Source organism: Elephantulus edwardii, unplaced genomic scaffold (genome assembly GCF_000299155.1).
Source record: "Elephantulus edwardii isolate Elephantulus edwardi_28Jun2011 unplaced genomic scaffold, EleEdw1.0 scaffold00045, whole genome shotgun sequence".
In the NCBI taxonomy this organism is placed as follows: Eukaryota; Metazoa; Chordata; class Mammalia; order Macroscelidea; family Macroscelididae; genus Elephantulus; species Elephantulus edwardii.
Window position 1 is genome coordinate 17755687 of NW_006399795.1, and position 23474 is coordinate 17779160.

The following is a 23474-nucleotide window of genomic DNA, read 5'->3' on the forward strand; positions in this document are numbered from 1 at the left end:
TTGTTGATGGGCACTTAGGTTGTTTCCAACTCCTTGCTATTGTGAACAAAGCTGCAATAAACATGGGTGTGCATATATCTGCTTGGGTGTCAGTATGTCTTAATTTCTTGACTGCCTGTACTAACGGTATTGATTGCGGGTCCAAGCAAAAGAAAATCATTGACAACTTCAGTCTTTTCTCCATATATCATGATGTTGCCTTTTAGCCCAGTGGTGAGGCAGAAACCCTGCTGGCTAGGTTGGGGTCCTGATGGAAGTGTCAGAACACAAAGCCTAGGAATTCCCCTACAATGACGCTGCCAAGTCCCGGGCTCCAGGACGCAGCCCATAGTATCTGAGAGCAAGGGTCCTGCGCGTTGTCTTCTAGATATTGATAAGTAAGAAACTGGTTTGGCGATCAGACCGCCACCGCAAAACTGTAGCAGGATTAACGCGAGAAGGGAAGGAACCGTACCTAAGGGGACTGTACCTAAGGGGAGGGAAAAGGGCAGGACAGGGAGAAGGGAGGGCGGGGTGCAGTGCCTCTGAGACTCCCCGGAGCTGGCCGGCTCCCCCACCCCCGCCTCGGCGGCGGGGCGCGGGCGGGGGGCGACCTTTGTGCGGGGCGGGGCCCCAGCGACCCCCCCCACCAGATGCACCTTCGAGCCGGCGCTCGGGAGGCAGCGCCAGGGTCCGCGCGCAGCCACCATGGACATCCCGCCGCTGGCCGGCAAGATCGCGGCGCTGTCGCTCACAGCCTTGCCCGTGTCCTACGTGCTGAATCTCGTCTCGGAGCTCTCGCAGTGAGTGCAAGGAAGGGCCTGGGTCCTGGGGCAGTGGGTTCTGGGGGCTACTGGCCCCGAAGATGGGGACCCCGTGGAGGCACTGGAAGGAAGATGCGCCACGAGGAGCCTGGGCACCTGCCTGGCTCGGGAGAAAGGGGTTCTGGGCCAGGAAACTTCCTCTGATCCCAACCGGAAGTCCTCTTCCCACCCGGAAGACGACCAGGGGGCGTGGGACTGTTGTGGGTCTCTTGAGGACTGAGAGAAGGGACGTGGAGGGGCAGAATTCCCCCTGCAAGGTATGACTTCCGAGGGTCTTCCGCGGCGATGCACCAAGCACAGGCTCCAGTCACTGGGGTCAAAGTATGGCCCAGATAAGGCCTGGGTGAGCTGGCAGTTGCCACATATGCCCTGCCCAGCAGCTCCCACCAAAGGTTTCTCCATGACTTCCTGGCTCAAGTCAGGGACTGTCCTCTCATTCAAGACAAAACCACTCTGGCCATAGCAACAATTTCTCCTCGTGTCCGCAAGCCCCTTCCACTCCCAAACTTAACCCTAACTGTCCCCTAAGCTGGCCTCTGGATGCAAATTGCTGGATCCAGTCCCTTATAGCCCCCTGGGATTCTGGATGAACAATATCACATCTGGAAACCTCAATTTTCCTCACTCTATAATTGACATAACTCCATAGTTACAGCTTAGGTTCAGGAGCTGTAATACAGGAGGCTGGCAAGGGTCTTATTTGATATGGGTGAAAGGGCAAGAATAGGGATCCTAGGGGCCAACAGTATATCCAGGTAGGTGGTGTCTTGAGAACATCAGTATATGATCCTTGGACGGGCCTCCCACCCTCTCTAGGCCTCGATTTGTCCACCTGTGCTGGGGACTGCCTAGAGACACATGATGTTATCTGTGTAGCTGGTTGACCTGCCTTATCAGGTTGGTGAGGGCAGAAGAGGCAGGGGTGGAGTCACTGAACTTTAGCCAGGAGGAGTCTTGTGAGATGTGCAGAGCCAAGCACTAGAGACCCTCTGAGAAGTGTTGCAGCTGGGCCTGGCCATAGGGGAACTTAGTTAATTGATTGAGTAAATGAAATAAAATGTAAGTCAGCAAATAATGAGGTAAATCAGGCGGCCAGAAGGGATGGGAAGATGCTCCCTCTGCCTGGCCCAAGCTGAGCAATGATCCTTTCTGGGGAGTTAGAGTTCTTCCTGGAGGAGTGGAGTTCTGGTCCATAAGGAATTGTGTTGCCAACCCAAAGGTTAGCTCTGGTGGCTTCTTCTTGTTCTTAGGTACCATCACTACGACTCATAGCAACTCTGTGAACAATAAATCTGAACCCTGTCCTATCCTGTACCATCCTCACAATCTTTGACACACTCAATCTCATTGTAGCAGTCACTGTGTCAGTCCACCTGGTTGACAGTCTTCCTCTCGTTCATTGTCCCTCCACCTTTCCAAGCATGATACCCTTCTCCAAGGAATAGCCTCTCCTAGCAACATGCCTAGAGTATGTGAGACAAAGCTTCACCATCCTTGCTCCAAGGAGCACTCTTGCTGCACCTTCTTCAAGATGTATCTATATGTTCTTTTGGCAGTCTATGGCATATTCAGTGCTCTTCTCCAACACTACAATTCAAAGGCATCAATTCTTCTATCATGTTTATGCATTGTCCAGCTCCCAGCAGCACAATTAAATGATTGAAAAGACCATGGCCTGAATCAGGCACACCTAAGTCTTCAAACTAACACCATTGCTCCTCAATAATTGGGAGAGGTTCCTGACTTCTCCAGTGCGATATGACATCTCTTGATTTCCTGTCAGTCAGTACCAAGTGGACTGTAGGTCCAAGTAAGATGAAGTCATTAACACTTTCAGTCTTTATCTATGATGATGTTGCCTATTAGTCCAGAGGCGAAGATTTTTGGTTTTTTAACATTGAGATGCAATCCATGTTGAAGGCTGCAATGTTTGATCTTCAGCAAGCACTTCAAGTCCTCCTCACTTTCAGCAAGCAAGGTTGTGTAAACTGCAAAACGAAGGTTATTGATGACAGGCTACTGGTGGCTTAGTAGTAAGGAATTGAGCTGCCAACCCGAAGGTATGCAGTTCAAATATACCAACTTCTCCACAAGAGAAAAGATGGACGGTCTCCTATGTCATTTACTGCCTCTGAAAACCTGCTGGAAGGTCAGCTGTGAGTTGGTTCTGACTTGACAATCCTCAACAACAACCCAAACATCACCCCTCTCTCTGCCAGTTCAGAGCCACAAGTGACTCCTTGGGAGAAAGAGAAGCAGTCTTCTCTCATGCAATTTACAGCCTCCAGAAACCCGCTGGATGGTCAGCTATGAGTTGGTTGCGACTCAGCCGCCATGAGTAGTAGTGGAGTCCTGGAGGAAGGGCAGTGTAGATGGTTTATGAAGGATGAGTAGCAGTTGGCCAAGTGGAGAAGCAGCTCTGGAATGGCGTTCTTATAAGGGGGGGCAACAGCCTAGACAAGAGCCTGGGGATAGAAAGGGAGGGCCTTGTTGGATGGACGAATGGACACATCAGCTTTATTACAACCCAGACTCTGTCCTTGCCCCATATGGACGGCTTGGACCCCAGCACTGTGCCTGGCCCCCTGACCTGGCTTCTTTTCCACAGCCCACTGGGGGTGGTGTTGACAAGTATCCTGATCCTGGTGCTGCTCCTCGTGTCCGTCCGCAGTTTGTCCCGTGGTGAAATCTCCTATGACCCTCTCTATGCTGGTGAGTCAGTGGGACTTTACAGACTGAGAGGGATGGATTATCTGGACAAGGGCTTCCATCCTATGACATAGAGCTATCAGAGGACCTCTCCCATCAGATTGGAGAGCCCCAAAGGGCCTCTTCCATCAGAATGAGACAAGTCCTTGACGATCTCTCTGCTATTAGGCAGAGAGACTCCTGAAGAACTTCCCCAATTATCCTGGAGAACTTCAATAGGTCATCTTCATATTTGGGGCTCCTGAGAGCAGTGCCTGTTTCCTTCTCCCATCACATTGGGAGACCCTGAAAGACTATGCCTCCCTGTGATTCTTGGGGTCTCCTCAAGTCAGGGATAGTACTTTTTTTTCTATCAATGTTGGGACCTCTTAAGGCAGGGACTGTGTCTCTTCCATCAGACAAAGCCAGTGAGGTCTGTGGGTCATGTGATCTGTGGGGTGGGAGGAAGGAGTTTGGAAGTCTTGCCCAGAATCTTCATATCTGACCCTCAGCCCTGCCCACACTTGCCCTTATCCACAGCCATTCCAGTCCTCAACCATGTGCACACCCATCTTTGGACCATCCATACTTGGACTGTTGTTGTTAGGTGCCAAGGAGTCACCTGCAACTCATAGCTACCCTTTGTACAACAGCTCTGAAGCCTGTCCTGTCCTGAGCCAGTCTCACTGTCTCTGAAACATCTACTCCCATTGCCCTAGTTACTGTATTAATCCATCTCATCCAGGGTCTTCCTCTTCTGAACTGTCCCTCCACCCTTCCAAGCATGATGTCCTTTTCCAAGGACCAGTCCCTCCCGGCCACATATACAAAGCATGTGAGAAGTTTGCTCAAACACCCATCCCAGCGGTCTTATCCATGCCTGTTCACCCCATGCCCATGTCTGGGGGTCTTTCCTTTCTTAAACCACTAGTGCTCTTGATCTGGATTTCTACACCCAGCCAGAGCCTATGATCACACTCATGCCTGATTGAAGCCCCACCCTCTGCCTGAGCCCCGCCTTCACCACCCTAGCCCCGCCCACACGCCCTAACCCCACCCACACACCCTAGTCCCGCCCTCACCACCGTAGCCCCGCCCACATCTGATGGCACATGCACCCACCCACTCTTCCACAGTGTTTGCAGTTCTGGCCTTCACCTCTGTGGTGGACCTCCTCATCTCTCTCCAAGAAGATGGCTATGTGGTGGGCTTCATGGAGTTCTACACCAAGGTGTGTATGTGTGGGAGGCAGGGATGGGAGGCCCCCAGATTCTGTTCCCCCACCCACCCACCTGCATACTGCACTTGTCCCTACAGGGTGAGCCCTACCTGAGCACAGCCCATGGAGTCTTCATCTGCTACTGGGATGGCATTGTTCACTACCTCCTCTACCTGGCCATGGCTGGTGCTATCCAAAAAAGGTTCACAGGAAGGGAGGTCAAGGCCTTAGGGTGGGCTCTCAGGACAAGGTGGAGCCAGAAGTATCAGCAGGGGCTGCAGCCTGAGGTGGGGCTGAGGTAACTGGAAGAAGATTCTGGGGCTGTTTTCAGATGCCGTCTAGGTATCTGGGTAGCCGCCTTTGTCTTTAGATGGAGTGGTCTGATTGGCCATTCCTCTACTCATCCCCTCTATTGTCCCTTCCATCCCGGGCAAGTTGAACCTTACTTCTTAGCTCTGAGACCAGAAAGTAGGTACCTGCTGGTCATGCCATGATCTTCCCACCCAGGAAGAGGTACCGGAACCTTGGACTCTACTGGCTGGGCTCCTTCGTCATGAGCATCCTCACATTCCTTCCAGGAAACATCCTAGGTGAGGACTTGGCTTCAGGGAATTCTTGTCCCCTGAGCTGGGACAATGTCCAGCTCCTAGAAGTTCCCTTGTGATCCTTTGTTCCTTTCCCCAAATCCTTCAGCTTTCTCATTTCTTCCTGAAGGAGGAGATCCTGAATCCACTTTTTTCCCAGGCTACTGACTCCTGACCCCAAAACTTTGACCCCACATGTTCTGGACATTGGGACTTATAAGGTGGATGCTGGGGCACAGTGAAATCTTCATAGGCAGAGCTTGAGAGGTGGGGACAAATAGGGCAGGCCATCTGGGATGCAGGGATGGTAGGGACAAAGGCTTAGCAGTGGGTATAGTCAGGTAAACTCAGGGGATATGATGAGCTTGAAGAAAAGGCAGAAGATTGGATGTGTTGACCAAGCCAAACTTTCTAATGTTGAGAGCCAATTCCAGAAGGAATTGGAGCTCAAAGATTGTTTGAGAGACACACAGGCTCCTAAATGGACATTATGCCATAGACAATGGGGAGCCATGAAAGGTGTTAGAGCTCATGCAAATTAATCAAGATATCCAGCCAGGAGCTCTAGTGTGACCTTTTGTGTATGGGTCCAGCCAGGCCTTGGAGACTGCTACTGGATTTTTATGTGCCATCGAGTCAACAATTACTCATAGAGATCTTATGAGCAACAAATCAGAAGAACCTTGCTGTATCCTGCACCATCCTCACAGTTTCCATCATACTAACACCCATTGTTGCAGTCACTTTGTCAATCCATCTTTAAAAAAAATTATTTTACTATTATTATATTATTTTGTGTGTGTGTGTGTACTGTCAAATTGGATCTGACTGATACAGGAGGAGAGCAGAGCATCTGGTGGATTTGAACTGCACGCCTCTGGGGTTGCAGTGCAGCTTCTTCACACTCGGCCACCAGAGCTTCCTTTCATCAATCCATCTTGTTGAAGGTCTCCCTGCCTGACACCATACTTGTCTTATAAGGAGCACTCGGATTGCACTTTCTCCAAGACAGATTAGTTTTTTCTTTTGGCAGTCCATGGGATAGTCAATATTCATTGCCAGCACTACCGTTCAAAGGCACTGACTCTTCTTTGATCTCCCTTATTCACTGTTCAACTTTTCAGGTGCATAGGAAATGACTGAAAAGACCATGGCTTGAATCAGGCTCACTCTAGTCTTTAAACTGATATCCTTACTCGTCACAATTTTGAATAGGTCCCTGACAGGAGGTTTTTGCAGTGCAGTACGTCTTTTGACTGCTGTACCATGGGTGTTGACTATGAATCCAGATGAAATTCTTTGCAACTTCAATCTTTTCTTCCTCTAACATGATGTTGCCTATTACTCCAGTGATGAGGATTTTTACATTCTTCATGTTGAGATATAATCTGTATTGGAGCCTGTAGTCTTTCATCTTCCGCAGTAAGAGCCTCAAGTCTTACCAGACGCTCTGCCGGAGAAGGAGGCGCAATATCCTCCTGTACCAGTCAGATCTGATTTGACGGTACACGTACACAAAAATAAAAAAAAAAATAAAAAAAAAAGAGCCTCAAGTCTTCTTCACTTTCTGCACACCAGGATGTATCAGCTTCATGAAGCAGTTAGCTAGTGAGTCTTCCTCCAATTCCCATCCCACATTCTTCTCCCACTTTCACAGGCAAATATAGCTCAGAGATCAGGCCTGCCTTCTTCCTCACCATCCTCTACATGCTGGTCCCATGTTGGGCTGGCGTAAGAATCTTCAAACAGTCCCAGGCACCCATCTGCTACACCCCGAACATGGTGAGTGTCTTGTGTCAACATGCCTCAGTGTCCCCTGTTTGTCCCTCAGATACCTAAACATCCTAGAAGTCCTTGGGTCAGTCTCTTTTGTTGCCAGGAAGAGACAAGCCTTTATTGCTGCATGCTAGGCCTGTCACACTATCTGCTTCTCTCCTGTGGACCAGGTACAAGAAGAACACAGGAAAAGCCTCCTGCAGCGCCCAGTAGACCTGGCCCTCGTCATATACCTCATTCTTGCTGGTTTTTTTACTCTCTTCCGGGGCCTGGTGAGTCTGAATTGGCCATCCTGCTTCTTTTTATAAAGTCTAGGAATACTACTCCGATCATCCGGGGAAGTTCTTTATGGAGTCTGACTTGAGTATTGCATGGCAAAGACTCCATCCAGAGAGTCAGGACAGGGGGAGACCACAGCAAGGAGTATGGCTTCCGTTGGAGGGATACTGTCGTGGGGCATTATTTTGTTTCTCTGCCCCAGGTGGTGCTCGACTGCCCCACAGATGCCTGCTTCATCTACATCTACCAGTATGAACCTTATCTACGGGATCCCGTGGCCTATCCGAAGGTGCAGGTGAGGAGGCAGAACAGGAGAGTGTCCTGCCTGCAGGAAGGGTGCCACCGACCCTCTTTGGAATCTAATGTCAGACACACAACTCAAAACTAGTGGAACCCCACAGCTAAAAAAGTGCAAATCTGAATCTCCAGCGTGGATGGATCCAAGAATGGGGAGCCCTTCCTCTAGGCATGTGTTTCATTCCCAGGCAACCCTTTTGTAAGGTGGCAGTGGGTCAATTTCAGGTTTCCACCTTTTCCATTTAGCCACCCCAAGAAAATGTGATCTTATTTGCCTCCCACCCTAGCTTGGGCACAAGTCTTGGCTATGCTCTAATTGGCTCAGCCTGAGTCACATGTGTATTCTATAGCCGTTTATTATGACCCAGAAGCTAGTGTGTTCTGATTGACCAGGTCACAGGCTGCTTCCTGAGTAAAAGAGTGGGCCTAATCTACACAAACTAAGAGGGGTGATCTCCAAGGGATAGAGGGGAGCTGCTTCCACAAGAGACATAGGATTCTGGATGTGCAGTGTCCCATCCTGGGTGGGGTCTATAGCTGGCTGGATCCTGACTGGGTCCCTGTATCAGGTGTCCTCAGGGACCCAGCTGAGGCAACTGCTCATACTATGGGCTGTGTGTCCCTAGATGCTGGTATACATGTTCTACGTCCTGCCCTTCTATGGCCTAGCCATCTACGCCCTCATCTTTCCTGGCTGCTCCTGGCTACCTGACTGGGCCCTGGTGTTTGCTGGAGCCATTGCTCAGGTGAGTGGGATGGGCTTGCAAGAGAAATGGGTGGTGTTCTGCCTGTCCTGCCTTTGTGCTAGAGCCTGGGTGGGGTGCTTTGGGCCTCCTCAGTCCCAGGCACAGCCCCTGGCGGCATAGCTGATCTTGGGGAGACAAGAGCCAGAAACAGAGCCCAGCTTGTGGGGTCAGAATGGAGAGAGGAAGGAGTAGAGGCTACCGGAGGAGAAACCAGAGGGAGAGTGTTTACTAGAAGGGCATGGCTGCACAGGAACTGGGCACTGAAGGGCAGGGGTGTGTACTCTGTGCAGGGAAGAGCATTCTGGGGGCGTGAGTAGCATAAGGAAAGTCACAGAGTGGGAGGTAACATGAATGAAGGCAAAGATAAGATAAATTGACGTGCTTGCTTCGGCAGCACATATACTAAAGTTGGAATGATACAGAGAAGATTAGCATGGCCCCTGCGCAAGGATGACACGCAAATTCGTGAAGTGTTCCATATTTTTTTTTTAAAAAAAAAGATAAATTGACAGATACTAAAGCTTTGAACTTGCCCTGGGGACTTGGGTTGAGCGCGCTGTGGAGTTGCGTGAGCAGAAGGGATCCTGTCAGAGCTGAGGCCTGCTTCTGGGATCCTGGTTAGAAGTAATGAAGCCTGGGCTCAGGCCATGGCAGTGGAGGCATGGAACACACTGTTGGGATAGAATCAATGGGATTTGTGTCCAAGGCAAGGAGATTTTGCAGCTGGATGGTTGGTGGTGTCTCCATGTGAGAGATGAACTGTCCCCCCCCAGGTGGCAGAGGTGGGGTGCAGAGCCAGTATTTGGGGGCAGAGAACATGTAACTTCTGCTCCGGCAGCTGGAGAGAAGCAGTAGTAGCGCACAGAGGTGAACAGGGACAGAGAAGCAGGTGAGGGGATATTTCAGAAATCAGTGGGCAGGAAGTAGGATTGGGAGACTTGTAAATCTGGCAGAGCCAGAGAAATGGGGACCATTTAGGAAACCTAGTGTGCAGTTTGGAATGTTGGCCAGGTCCCAGCCCTGATACCCTTCCCTTGCATTTGGCCACAGGCACAATTCTCACACATGGGCGCGTCACTCCACCTGCGAACGGCCTTCACTTACCGCGTGCCTGAGGACGTGTGGGCCCCCGTCTTTCTGTGCAACCTGCTCTATGCCTTGAGTCCCCACCTGCTTGCCAGCCGCTGCCTGTGGCGGCCCACCTTCTTCCTAAAACCACAGTCCCCAGACTTGATGGCTAAGCACAAGAAGCTTAATTAAGGGGGGCACCAGGTTGCCCTAGGACTCAGTTTACATATCCAGTTGTCCCTGGCCTAGGAAAACTGGGTTAGATTTTTTTAAGGGCAAGAAGTATGTCTCCAGGGGATCTTTGGGCCTGAGGAGAGTGATTTCAGACCTACAGCTGGAATAGGAGACCCAGAGGCTGGGTGTTCTCTCACAGGGGGTCAAGTTCAGCTATCAAAGTGCCCTAAATCCTCAAGCATACCTGTCAACCCCCTTCCAAAATATCAGCCTCTGGTTAATAATGAAAAACCCCTACTGGTATCCAAAATGTCACTCCCTGAGTGTTTCAGGGTGCAAGGACTAAGGGAACCTCTCAAGCCCCTGGTAGGCCCATTCATCAGGACCCTGGGAGCCAGAAGCCCGACTCCAGTTGGCATCAACAGCTTCATCTTTCAAATGGAGAAACTGAGGCTCAGAGTGGATGAAAGACCTGCCGAGGGTCAACGTTTGGCAAGAAGGAACCTCATTCCTAGGCCCGTGAATAAATTATCATAATGAATAACCTGGCAGAGTTATCAGGTGTCTGCACTATACCAGGAGCTCTGGTGTGTATGGCGTAGTCTGTTGTGTGGGTGTGTGTTGTGCTGCTAGCCAAAAGGCCACTCATCTCTGGTCATTCTGCTACTAACCAGTGGCTCCAAGGGACAAAGATGGTGGTTTCCTCCTGTTAAGATTTACAAGTCTCTCCCAAAAAAAAAAATATTTACAAGTCTTGGAAACCTGATGGCGGGTCACTAGGAGTGAGTGGCAGGGGCCAGTTTCATATGCTTCATGCTAGATATCATTCTATATTCCAAGTCAGAGATGAGAATGAAGAGGGGGAGGCTGTGACTGAATCCAAACCTGACTAATCGCAGAGCCCACACTCTGCCTCTGCTGTCTGTTGGCCTGGTCTCATTTTGGGAAATTGAGGCTGCAAAACAAGCAGAGGCGGTTGGAGGAGGGCTTGTTGTTCCCTGGTGTGATTGTTAAACTTGTGTAAAGGACCAGGAGGTGGGTCAAGGGATTGATTGCGGGTGTTCTCTCCTGTCCCCCTGAATCTGTCTATACTTATTATTGTCATGGTGGACTGTCAAGTCAGAACTGACCCACTAGAGGGCTTTCAGAACCAGTAAATTGCACGGGAGGGGATAACCTATATTCCTTGCTCTGAGAAGCTGGTAGATTCAAACTGTGTGCCTTTGGGTGGGCAGAGCACCTCCTTACCACTAAGCCTCCACAGGTCCCTATCTATACTTACTAGGCACTTTATAAGTCTATTTGTATTTTATTGACAAATTATGGCTGACAATGAGGAGAATGGGAATCCGAGAACATTTAATTGTGCTTATGCAAAGGCTTTACCTAGACCAAGAAGCTGTCGTATGAACAGACCAAGGGAACATTGTATAGTTTTAAATCAAGAAAGGTGTATGTTAGAGCTGGATCCTTTTTTTTTTTTAATCGTTTTTTCTATACCTATTCAATCTGTATGCTAAGGAGAGATAATTCAAGAGGCTGGATTCTGTGCAGAAGCATGTGACATCAGGATCAGAGGGAAACTAATAACAACGTGTGTTATGCAGATGACATGACCTTGCTTGCTGAAAGTGAGAAGAACTTGAAACACTTGCTACAGAAGATCAAAGATTGTTGTTGTTGTTAAGTGCTGTCAAGTCACAGGCGACTCATAACGACCCTATGAAGGAAAATCCTCAATACTTGTTTGTCTTTCATCCTTTCTCCAGGTTCATAGGGTTTCCGGAGGCAAGCTATTATGGAAGTGGATGCCACTCCTGCTTCCAAGCTTGTTTTAATTGGGGAGCTCCACCCAACACTGTCTGCCATGGGTAACCAACCATTAACGCATTTGACACATCAGTGTCACAGCAACCACAAGTTACTGCTGTACGGCAAGTAGACACACCGGGGCTATACGACCTTTGGCTTAGATTACAGCCTTAAATATCAATGAGATCACAATATTAAGAAACTATTAAGTCCTTACCCCTGTTTAAGTGGGCTTCATGATAGATGGAGAGAACACTGAGGTTGTTAGCAGTTTCCTTGGTACCAGCAGTCAAGGAGTCAAAAGATGTATTGCACTGGGTAAGTCTCCAAGATGCTGAGGAGCAGCAAAGTCAGCTTAAAAGTAAGGTACGCCTGAATCAAGCCATGGTCTTTTCAGTTGTTTGCTATGCATCTGAAAGTGGAACAATGAATAAAGTTGGCTGAAGAATCATAAATATCTTTGAGTTGTGTTGAAGCCAAAAGAAGAGATAATTTTGATGCAAGGATGATGAAGCTTCATCTCACACACACTGGGCATGTTGTAAAGAGAAGCAAGTTCCTGGGAAAAAGGCATCAGGCTTGGAAAGGTGAAAGGTCAGAAAAAACAAGGATTGACACAACTCTCCAAAGTTGAAAATAGGCATACCATTAGACCCAGGAATTCCACTACTGGGAATATACCCTAATGAAACCAGAGCCATGACTCAAACAGATATATGCACGCCATGTTTATTGTAGCATTATTCACAATAGCAAAGAGACAGAAGCAACCCAAGTGCCCATCAACAAATGACTGAATAGAAAAATTATGGTACATTCACACAGTGGAATATTATGCAACTTTGAAAAACAACGAACTCGTAAAACATTATACAACATGGCAGAGCCTAGAGGACATTATGCAGAGTGAAATATCCCAATCACAAAAGGAAAAATACTGCATAACACTGCTGTTATAAAATAGGACAGACGTGGTGGGGGGTGGTGAGAGAATAGGGAAAGAGTGGATAGATAATAAACACTGCATTAGAACAGATGAGGGGAAGAACTGTCTGAAAGGAATATATGATTATGCATTATATGTAGGAGAACAATCTGGAATAAGAGGTACATTGCCAGTTGGGCTGGGGAGTGGAAAGAAAACATGCAACAAAGAATTTAAAAAAATATTTTTTTGTTTTTAAAAAAAGGGGGTTATAATCCAGGTTAGTAGCAGAAAACAGTCAGGACAGCTTCTGAAGTGTGCTCGCAGGCTTCTCAGCCTTGAGCTTTGCGGATTTAGGTCAGTGTTACAAAACTCTCCATCCTTCCATTTATGGCTCTCCCCTCCCCAGTCCTCCAACAAACTCAGGCAAAATGCTCTTAGCTCGGGTTTTGTGGCACAGCAGTCCCAAGGTCCCCTCTGTCAGGTCTCTGGTTCTCTCCTGGGGCTGCTGTGGCTGTTGCTCCCGTAGACTCTAGTCTGGCTGAGACAACAATCTTTGATCTTAAAGGACGAGTTGTATTCTTTTGCTGCTTCTTTTCTGGCAGATGAGGTTCCTACAGTTCTGCTGCTGGGTCTGCTCGATTTAATGGTGAGACTAGTCAATCTCCTTGTGGATAGGCTAACACACCATATTTTCATATTTTCTTATCCACATGGCAAAGTAAGTTAATGGGTAGGGAATGCATTTTGCACAAAAACCCTTAATACCACACAGAGAATCAAAACCAATTTGATGATTGTTGTTAGGTGTCATCGAGTTGAGTATGACTCATAGTGACGCTCTGAACAAAAGATCTGAACCATGTTCTGTCCTGCACCATCCTCACACTTGCTGACACACAAGAGCCCATTGAAGCAGTCACCACATTAGTCCACCTGGTTGAGAGTCTTCCTCTCCTTTCACCAGCCCTCCACTCTTCCCAGCATCATGTCATTTTCCAAGGAATAGCACCTCCTAGCAACATGCCCAAATATGTGAGGTGAAACCTAATGATTCTTTCCTCCAAAGAACACTCTGGCTACACCCTCTCCAAGACATATCTGTTCTCTTGGCCATTGATAGGCTGTTCAGTGCTCTTCTCCAACACCACAGCTCAAAGGCGGCAATTCTTTTCTTGTCATCCTTATTCATTATCCAGATTGTTAGATGTATAGCAATTAATTGAAAAGACTACGGCCTGAATCAGATGCACCTTAGTCTTTAAACTGACATCACTACTCTTCAATAATTTGAAAAGGTCCCTAATTGCAGATTTTCCCATTGCAATGTGTCTGCTTATTTCCTGACTGCTGATACCAAGGGTGTTGGCTGTGGATGCAAGCAAGATGAAGCTGTTGACAGTTTCAAACCATGGTGTTGTTGTTGTTATGTGCCATCGGGTCATTTGCGACTCATAGTGACCCTATGTACAAGAGCCCTAAACGCCGTTCTATCCTGTGCCAACCTCGCTGTCTCAAACACATTCATTCCCACCACTCCACTCACAGAATTGGTCCATCTCATCGAGGGTCTTCCTCTCCTGTGCCGTCCCTCCACTCTCCCAAATATGATGTCCCTCTCCAAGGACCAGTCCCTCCTTGCAACATGCCCAAAGTATGTCAGATGAAGCTTCAGAATCCTTGACTCCAGGGAACATTCTGGCTTCACCCTCTCCAGGACAAACCTGTCTGTTCTTCTAGCAGTCCATGGTATATTCAACACTCTTCTCCAGCACCACAACTCAAAGGCATCAATTCTCTTTCTATCATCCCTCTTCACTGCCCAACTCTCTGATGCATAACATGTAATTTCAAAGACTATAGCCTGGATCAGGAGCACCTTAGTCTCCAGCTTGACGTCATTGCTCTTCAGTACTCTTGAGAGGTCCCTCACAGCTGACTTTCCCAATGCAATTCGCCTCCTGATTTCCTGGCTGCTGTTACCAAGAGTGTTGACTGTGGAGCCGAGCAAACCGAAACTGTTAACTATCCCAATCTCTTCACCATCCATACTGATGCTGCCAATTGGTCCAGTGGTGAGAATCTTTGTTTTCTTGATGCTGAGCTTCAATCCATTTTGAAGACTGCAGTCTTTGACTTTCTGTAGCAAGTGCTTCAGGTTCTCCTCAGTTTCAGTGAGCAGGGTTGTGTCATCTGCATAATGCAGGTTGTTGACGATTCTTCCACCAATCCTGATGCCACATTCCTGTTCTGCATATAGATTAAAAAGGTATGGAGACAAAATACATCCCTGATGGACCCCTTTCTTGATTTTGAACCATCCAGTGTCTCCCTACTCTGTTCTGATGACTGCCTCTTGGTCCAAGTATAGGTTTCGCATTAGCACAATCAAATGTTCTGGGATTCCCATTCTTCTTTCAGTCAGCCACAGCTTGTTGTGATCCACCCAGTCAAAAGCCTTTGCATAGTCAATGAAGCACAGATAGACATTCTTCTGGTATTCTTTGCTTTCTGGCAAGATCCATCTTACATTAGCTATAATATCCCCAGTACTGCAACCTCTTCTAAATCCAGCCTGCACATCTGGCAGTTCTCTGTTGACATATCATATCCATGATAGTGGGTTTTACATCAAAGAAGGAGCTCTGGTGATGTCGTGTTGGGCTGCTAACTAACAGGTTGGCAATTCAAATCTACCACCAGCCTGCATGAGAAAGTTGAGACAGTCTGCTCCTATTAAGAGCTACTACCAACGGGCTCTGGTGGCCTAGTGGCAGGAAACTGCACTGCAATCCCAGAGGTGCACGGTTCAAATCCACTAGATGCTCTGCTGAAGAAGGAGGAACGCCTCCTGTACCAGTCAGATCCAATTTGACGGTACACACATAAAAAAAAAAAAAAGAGTTACTACCTCAGAAACTTGATGGAGGATGACCAGGAGTTAGAAATCAACTCAATGGCACTGGGTTTGGTTTTGATATATCTAGGGACTCTAATGGCACAATGGTTAAGCACTCAGCTGCCAACCGAAAGGTCCACAGTTTGAACCCACGAGCCACTCCAAACAATAGTGATGTGGTAATCTGCTTCCATCAATGAGCAGGACAATGACTAAGGATGACAGAAGAAGAATCAAAGCCTTTTGAGTTGTGGTGCTGGAGAAGAGTCTTGAACGTACCATAGACTGCCAAGAAAACAAATAAGTCTGTCTCAAGAGAGGTGAGACAAAGTTTCTCCTTGAAGACTAGGATTTTGAAGCTCTGTCTCCCATTCTTTGGGCACGTGACCAGGAGGTACTGCTTCTTGGAAAAGGACATCAAGCCTGGAAGGGTGGAGGGGCAATATAGGAGAGGAAGACCCCAGATGAGATGAATTGCTGCAGAAACTGGGACAATGGGAGTAGGTGTATCAGAGTCAGTGAGACTGGCTCAAGATAGGGCAGATGTCAGAGCTGTTGTACACAGGGTCACTATGAGTTTCAGGTGACATAACGGCACATAACAACAGCAATCTACTTCCATAAAGATTGTTGTTACTGAGTGCTGTCAGGTCAGAACAGACTCACAGCAGAACTTCCACCAGGTTTTCAGAGGCAGTAAATCACATAGGAGAGTGCCCATCCTTCTCCCAAAGAGCAACTAGTGGATTCAAACTGCATGCCTTTGAGACTGAAGTGCAGCTACTTACCACTAGGCCTCCAGAGCCCCCTAATCATTATGTAATCCATAAAGGCTGATGCTTTGGAAACCCAGGAGGGAAGGTCTATTCTGTCCTATAGGGTTGATATGAGTAAGAACTGAATAGATGATAATGGGCTTACTACATGTCTAGCCATTGAATCCCCACCAAACAGTCAGTCCCTGTTTCCCAGAGGAGGAAACTGAGGCTCAGAAAGCTCAAATGCCACACAGCAAGGATCCAATTTGGGCTTGAATTTGTCATATCATTGTACCATCACCCATCTCTGTCAAGTGTGATCCTTGTGGAAACACCCACTCTGCAGAGTGAACATCTAGTCAAGGTCCTTGTCCCCAAGGCCAAGCCCCTTTTGCAAAACACCTAGCCTCTTTCCCCAGGGAGATATCTGACAGAAGACATACCCCTCTTCCATTGTAAAGACGGGTAAACTGAGGTCCTGAGAGGTTCAGTTAGAAGAGGCAAGGATCTAGCCCAGCATTCACTGCTGGAGGGCAGTGAGTTCTTCCTCTGTGGGCGCCCCAAGCCATCCTTCCATCGAGCTCAAACGGCAGCTGCGTTCCCTTTAACGACACCCCCCCCCCTTCCCTCCTCCCCTTGCAGGCAGACACCGGGATTGCGCTGTCCTGCAGAAATCTGTCCAGTCCTTCCCAGGAGGTCGCAGAGCGCAGCAGTGCAGGAGAGCGCGGGGGGCGCAGGGGCCCTCACCAGGGGCACGCGGGGCAAAATGGTGAGTTAGCGGGCCACGGGACCCACAGGGAATTGGCCTCGGTCTCTCTCTCTCCAGGTTGTCTCTCTCTTGCTCTGCGTCTGGATCTAAGTTCTTCCAAGTTTCTCTGTGTCTGGCTGGCTTCGTCCATTCTCTGCCTCCCTCCTATCTCTTCTCTTTTCTCCTTCTATTTCTGTGTCTCTACCCCCTCTTTGCACTTTTGTCTCTTCCTTTCCCTACGTCGCTCTCCCTCTCCAACTCTCTCCTTTTATCTGTCTCTTGCAGTTTTCACTCTGTGTATCTCCCTCTCCTCCATCTCTGTACGGCCTCGCCCTTTGCCCGCGCCCCTGTCTCCCCCTTTCTTTCTCTGCCCCACCACCCCCCACCGGCCCGGTTTGCTGCAGTCTCCTGGCGCACGGATAACCTTGCCGCCGCCTGGCCTACAGCTCCTCCTCCCGCAGCCCCGGAGAGAGGGGGCGGGGCTCCGCGTGCCTGATTGAGCAAGGGTTGGGGTAGAACCCCGAGATCAGATGATGAGAGGGGAGGGGGGACCCGAGACCTTGGAGGGGGTCTGTAGCAGGAACTTTGCTGGGCGTAAACTGGGTCCTCGCCGTGGGATAGGGTGGCAAGAGTGTTAGGACAAAGAGGAAAGCCTGAAACTGGGCACTCCGTGGGCTGACCTGCGCACCTGCCTCCCAGGTGTGTGCCCAGGCAGCCCTTGGCCCCCGCAAGCTCTGGGCCACAGCCTGGGGACTCCTGCTGCTCGCAATCGCTACAGAGGCGCAACGCGGTCGGAAGAAGGTTGTGCACGTACTCGGTGAGTGTGTGTATGTGTGTGGGGTTAGCTCACAGGGGGATCGATGGGGACACCCAAGACTGTGGTCTGGAATGAACGCCTGGTGCGAAGTTTGGCATTATTACAGTCACAGTCTCCCGTCCCTCCCACGTCCGAGCCCCCTACCCTCCTAGCCCTTTTTATCTTTCAAGTTCACACGTCCTCCCCAGGACCCCTCCTCTGGAGCCCCGTCCAAGCCCCGCCCCCCTGACCACAGCTTGGTTCGCCTGCAGAGGGCGAGTCTGGCTCCGTGGTAGTGCAGACCGCACCTGGGCAGGTGGTCAGCCACCGGGGAGGCACAATCGTCCTGCCCTGCCGTTACCACTACGAGGCTGCCGCCCACGGCCATGATGACGTCCGCCTGAAGTGGACCAAGGTGGTGGACCCGCTGGCTTTCACCGATGTCTTCGTGGCGCTGGGTCCCCAGCACCGAGCATTTGGCAGCTACCGCGGGCGGGCGGAGCTGCAGGGTGATGGACCAGGGGACGCCTCCCTAGTGCTTCGCAACGTCACACTGCAAGACTACGGGCGCTATGAGTGCGAGGTCACCAACGAGCTGGAGGATGACACGGGCATGGTCAAGTTGGACCTGGAAGGTGACTAGCCCAAGGCGGGTGTGGGGAGGGGGTAAGGGAGGTGCAAAAAACAGAAATGACACGAGCACACTTGAAGGAACTTAGAGGCTTCATAGACTAAAGCACTGGTTCTCAAAGGGTGACTCTGAGGTCCACTGGTTGACAACGAAAGGAGATGTTTTGTCATTTGAGGGGCTTTGCTACTGGCATCTCCTGTGTCAAGGTGAGGAATGGTGCCAAGCATCCTATAATGCACAGGACAGTCCCTTCAGCAAAGTTATCCAGGCCAAGATGACAATAGTACCAACAGTGAGAAACCCTAGGGCTGAGTGAGCTTCAGGCACAGTGAAATCCATGTCATGCTTCTGGAGTGGGCTTCCACTTCAGGCAGGACTCACAGAAGCAAACAAAATCCAGTACCAGGCTTCTTTGCTTCCAGTTTAGCAATCACTTTCCTAAATATTCAGGTTAGGACTCCCAGACTTGTCTCTCATTGGCCATTTGTGAATCATGTGACCAAGTCTGAGCCAATCACTGTGGGTGGGAAATGGGATGCTCTGATTGGCTAAACCTGAAATAGTAGGTGGAGTTTCTAACTGAAGAATTCCCTCCCATTGATTTGCCTTTTTCAGCTCACTTAACAAAATTACTCCAGGAGAGAGTCTAACTTCATTATGATGGTGAACAACAGCAGCAACAGTAGCTGTTTTCCTTTATGAGATGTTTTTTATACACTAGGTGCATGGCTGTGGAGCTCTCTTTAAAGTTCCTCATTTAATTTTCCCCAATATGCGAGGGAGATACTGTTAGGAGCAGAGGGGAACTGGCTCAGAGAGGTGTGAGCCTTTGCAGGGCACGTAAGGCACAAACAGGTCATCTTTGGTCTTGTCAGGCTCCAAGTATTCTTTTGACCCCAATTTGTTAGGAATACTCACTCACCCCCATGGTCTGTCTCCCAAGTACAGATAGAGAACTTCAGCGAGTCTGATGAGGGTAACGCAACAGGGAAGGGGAAATGGAAACTTCTGTGATGCTGCAGTAAAAGGGGTTTTCACGTTTGGCCAGCTTTCTGAGAGAATCAGTAGCAGGCACAGACACTCTCAGTTTCTTGAGATTTATTCTGCATCACAGGGAAGACAGAGTACATCTATGGATTTCTAAATCCACACAGAATTGAATGGAGGAGGGTTGTAGATGGGTTTTGAAGAATAAATTAGAGCTCAACAGATGAACCAGATGGAGAGATGATCATGTGCAAGTCTCCAGTGATAGAAAATGGGGTGTTTTAAGGGTTGAGGGGTGTTATGAGAACCCCAAGCTTAAAGTGAAGGAGTCAAGGAGCATGTGACCTGGGAAAGGTGTGGTTAGATCCCTTTCGCGATCAAAGAATCACGGTGCCTCTCTGTGCCTTGGCTTCTGCTGTTAGGTGGGTACTGGAGGTCTCAGGGCCCCGACTGACCCCTTTTCGTCCCCCAGGCGTGGTATTCCCCTACCACCCCCGTGGGGGCCGTTACAAACTGACCTTCGCTGAAGCACAGCGTGCTTGTGCGGAGCAGGATGGCATTCTGGCCTCGGCTGAGCAGCTGCACGCGGCCTGGCGTGATGGCCTGGACTGGTGCAACGCAGGCTGGCTCCGCGATGGTTCCGTGCAGTACCCTGTGAGCCACCCCCGGGAGCCCTGCGGAGGCGCTTCGAATCCCGGGCCTGGAGGAAGCACCTCTGGGGGCGTGCGCAACTACGGTTACCGCCACAACGCAGAGGAGCGCTATGATGCCTTCTGTTTCACCTCCAACCTTCCCGGTGCGTAGGTCCCACCCCCGCACGAAGGCTCTGCCCAGTCATGTCCTGGTCCCGCCCCCAAAGTGCATAATCCTCACCCCTCGTGGGAGTGGGGCGCGAGACCCGCTAACCCCACCCTAGGACAGATCCTACTTAGCAAACATTGGTTGAAGCCAGGTCCCTGATGAGTAGGTTCTGAACCCCCAGGCTGTGGTTGCGAGATGCAAAAAAGGTCCTGGATACCTAGATCGGAGTCTGGGGTTGCAAAGGAGTTTCTGAACCCCAAGGCTGTGCTTCCTGGCAGCAGAACGGATCAGGGGCTGGATTCTGTGACTGGAGTCCAGAGAGACAAATGCGTGTGAAGCTCCTGGGTCCTCAGGCCAGGATCCTGTCCTGCAAAGAGGACCTAGATTCTGATCCGGGATACTGAACACAATCATTCCCCCATTCCCTGCAGGGCGCGTGTTCTTCCTGAAGCCCCTGCGGCCCGTGCCCTTCGAGGGGGCAGCACGTGCGTGCGCGGCGCGCGGTGCGTCGGTGGCCAAGGTGGGGCAGCTGTTCGCCGCGTGGAAACTACAGCTGCTGGACCGCTGCACGGCGGGCTGGTTGGCTGACGGGAGCGCGCGCTATCCCATCGTGAACCCGCGCGCGCGCTGCGGGGGACGCCGGCCCGGAGTACGTAGCCTGGGTTTCCCTGACGCTTCGCGCCGCCTCTTTGGAGTTTACTGCTACCGAGCACCTGGCGCCCCTGACCCAGCGCCTGGCGGCTGGGGCTGGGGCTGGGCAGGTGGCGGCGGCTGGGCTGGAGGAGCTCGTGACCCTGCCGCCTGGACCCCATTGCGAGTCTAGGCCTGGAAGACAGGACAGATAGGGTGCTTGGAGATTGACCGAGTGCCCTGGGTCCCTTGGAAACTGGTCTTGCCACCACCTGCAGTTCTTGGAGACTGACCATGCCCATGCTGCCTGAGGTCCCCTGGAAATTGACCACGTCCCACTCTGGTCACCTGGAGACTGACTGAGAACCCCTTGAAGTCTCCTAAACACTTGATTCACCCTCTTACCCCAACTTTCTCCAGGAGAGGCGGGCCATGCCCTCTGAGGACTCTTGGAAACCTACAAAAGAGACTAGAAAGTCTCTTGCAGACTGGCCATGCCTCCCGAGGTCACCTGGAAACAAACTCGAACTCGAAGTTACCTGGAGGCTGGACCCCCGGGACCATACGATCAATGGCCACCTGTCCCCTTTCTGTCACTTGGACACTGGAATCCCCTATTCAGTCCACCTGGAGAGAAAATGGAAACTTTTGGGTTCCCGGGTGACCATGTCCCAGGTGGTCATCTGAAGATGAAGGGCTCCTGAACAACCTCTCCCCAGCAGTAACCTGGAGACTAGGTTGTCATCTTCTCCCGGAGGTGGGAGGAGATTGACGACACAGGTCATGTCCCCAGGTTACCCTGGAGAACAGCTCCACCCTTTAGAGCCTCCCTGGAGACCTCCCAGAGCTGTCTTGGTGAAGATGGATTGACACACCCTCAGTTGGCTCCTGGGATCGCCATCCATGCCACTCCCCTCAGGTGTCTCCCTGGAGGGAGAGTGGAATTCTCCTAATCTGGATGCTGGCGCACTGTCCCCAGCTGTCACCAAAGAGACCATCCCCTCTCCCCTCTCCAGGTTTAAAGATCCATAAGAGCTATGTCACTGTTGCTATGGAAACAGCCACCCGGATACCCGCTGTCACCAGAGCAACCAAGACAGCCTCTACCTGTCACCATACTCCCTTCCTGCAGCTGCCACACCCATGAGATGGCCTGCCCTCCCCTCCCCCAGTTGTAACCATGGATACCATACCGGGCTCCCAACCCAGACCCTCAACTCCACTTCCTGCTGTCCTTAACAGCTGCAGTGACATACTGCCCCCAAGGTAACCTAACTTTCTGGTTCCTCACTCTCACCAAGGAAACAGGGTGCCCCTTTCCCCAGCTCCAGCCCCAGCGTCAGCCATCCTCCATGTTCCAACTCAGGTGGTTTAGGCACCACATCTATTGCTATGGAGACCAAACTCTGGTGTGTGAGGTAATGGAACCCCTCTCTCTAGACTTTCCCTCAATAACAGAGCCCTGCCCCACCAAGCTGTTGCCATGGAGACTGTCAACGTGTTCCCCATGACAGCTGCATGCATGCTCTCAGGAACTTCCCCCCCAGGGTACCTCCCATAGGGTCTGAAAACTGCCCTTCTTCCTGGTGTGTCCCAGCTCAGGCAGCCTCTGCAGACAGCACTGGACTTTGAGGCTACTGGGCACCCCTCCTTTTGCACGCTAATTACCTGCCAGACAGCAGCTGTGCACGACATCCGCCACTTTCTACTCCTTGCAACACCCGCCAGATGGGCATCACTGTGTACAGATGAAGACAACAGGCGAGTCCAACCCCCAGAGCGGTGCAAGCAGGAGTTGCCCTTTTCCTCCAACCAAGCCTCTTCCTTTCCCCATGTTAGCCCCACCTTCCTTAGGCATCTATGGGGGATGGAATCTCCTTGAACCTGAAATTCCACCTGGGCTCCCAGTCTCAGATTCAGAGTGATCTGTGCTAGGAGGCTAAACCTTTGAGGGGAGGCCTCTTAATCACAGGAGACAGTCTTGAGGTCTCACTGGGAGTCGCATTGGCGTCCACACTGGAAGCCATCCTTACTGTCACACCCATCTCTGGGAAATCACCTGGGTTTTGGAACCAGGTAGAGTTGGGTCTGATTCCTCCTCTTGCTCACTGTGTGACCAAGTGATTTCAAAGTCTCTCTGAGCCTCAGTTTCTTCTTCTGCACCATGGCTCAAATCAGGACTGTTTCTGAGGTCCTGGAAGGTCAAAGTGTACAGCAGGGGCTCAATAAAGGGGCTCTTTGTTTCTTTGATGAATGACAAAATGGGGCCACCAGGGAGTAATCAATAAATGCACTTTGGTGAACAAACTACCTCCCAGGTGTTCATGGTGATTGCATGGCTATGACATGTGTCTCTTCATTCTCCAGTGTTCTTCAGGTCGCAGTGTCATGGTTCTCTCCCCTCAATGTCTGCTGCTTCTCAGTCCTGCCCAGCATTGTGGCCCTCAACGCCCAGAGCTTGAAGTATGTGGAGTTTAAGGCTTCACAAAAGCAACAGGGAAGGCATTGATAGTTCAGTGGTAGCATTCCAGCCCTCCATGAAATAGTCACAAGACCCAGTCAATGCACCTTGCATGCAGCTACCACTCATCTGTCAGGGCTTATTTGCTGCTATGATGCTGAGCAGATTCTGGAGAACTTCTAGACTAAGACCAGAAGCCACTAAGTAGACTATAATTCATGGCACCTTACAGAACAATCTGCTACAAGAGCATAGGTGGTGCTATTCACAGGGAGCGGGGCTGCTGACCCAAAGGCATGCCTCTCTAGCAGTTTTAACCCACCAGTGGCTCCAAGAAAGAAAGATGGGCAGTCTCCTCCTACATGATATACAGCCGTAGGAACCCCATGTTA

At 50.3% G+C, this 23474-nt stretch overlaps 2 protein-coding genes across 2 annotated transcripts; both read left to right on the plus strand.

Annotated features, from left to right (window-relative positions):
* Positions 1-687: 687 nt before the first annotated feature.
* On the plus strand, positions 688-9652 carry TM6SF2 (transmembrane 6 superfamily member 2). The gene is made up of 10 exons (XM_006885962.1): positions 688-782; positions 3412-3515; positions 4628-4722; positions 4809-4912; positions 5218-5300; positions 6952-7076; positions 7241-7342; positions 7552-7644; positions 8273-8392; positions 9443-9652. Exons 1-10 carry the CDS (start codon positions 688-690, stop codon positions 9650-9652), a joined length of 1131 nt encoding a protein of 376 aa, XP_006886024.1.
* A 3432-nt stretch (positions 9653-13084) lies between these two features.
* HAPLN4 (hyaluronan and proteoglycan link protein 4) lies at positions 13085-20814 on the plus strand. The gene is made up of 6 exons (XM_006885963.1): positions 13085-13092; positions 16671-16797; positions 17476-17593; positions 17845-18207; positions 19663-19986; positions 20423-20814. The coding sequence occupies exons 1-6, from the start codon at positions 13085-13087 to the stop codon at positions 20812-20814; spliced, it is 1332 nt and encodes a 443-aa protein (XP_006886025.1).
* Positions 20815-23474: the final 2660 nt, after the last annotated feature.

What these genes read in the sequence shown, in the direction of transcription:
- TM6SF2 (XM_006885962.1), top strand. Translation starts at nt 688, where the DNA reads ATGGACATCCCGCCGCTGGCCGGCAAGATCGCGGCGCTGTCGCTCACA. An exon ending in TCATGGAGTTCTACACCAAG is followed by an intron (nt 4,723 to 4,808) that starts GTGTGTATGTGT and finishes TTGTCCCTACAG; the next exon opens with GGTGAGCCCTACCTGAGCAC. An exon ending in TTACTCTCTTCCGGGGCCTG is followed by an intron (nt 7,343 to 7,551) that starts GTGAGTCTGAAT and finishes TCTCTGCCCCAG; the next exon opens with GTGGTGCTCGACTGCCCCAC.
- HAPLN4 (XM_006885963.1), top strand. An exon ending in GAAGGTTGTGCACGTACTCG is followed by an intron (nt 17,594 to 17,844) that starts GTGAGTGTGTGT and finishes GTTCGCCTGCAG; the next exon opens with AGGGCGAGTCTGGCTCCGTG. An exon ending in GGTCAAGTTGGACCTGGAAG is followed by an intron (nt 18,208 to 19,662) that starts GTGACTAGCCCA and finishes TTCGTCCCCCAG; the next exon opens with GCGTGGTATTCCCCTACCAC.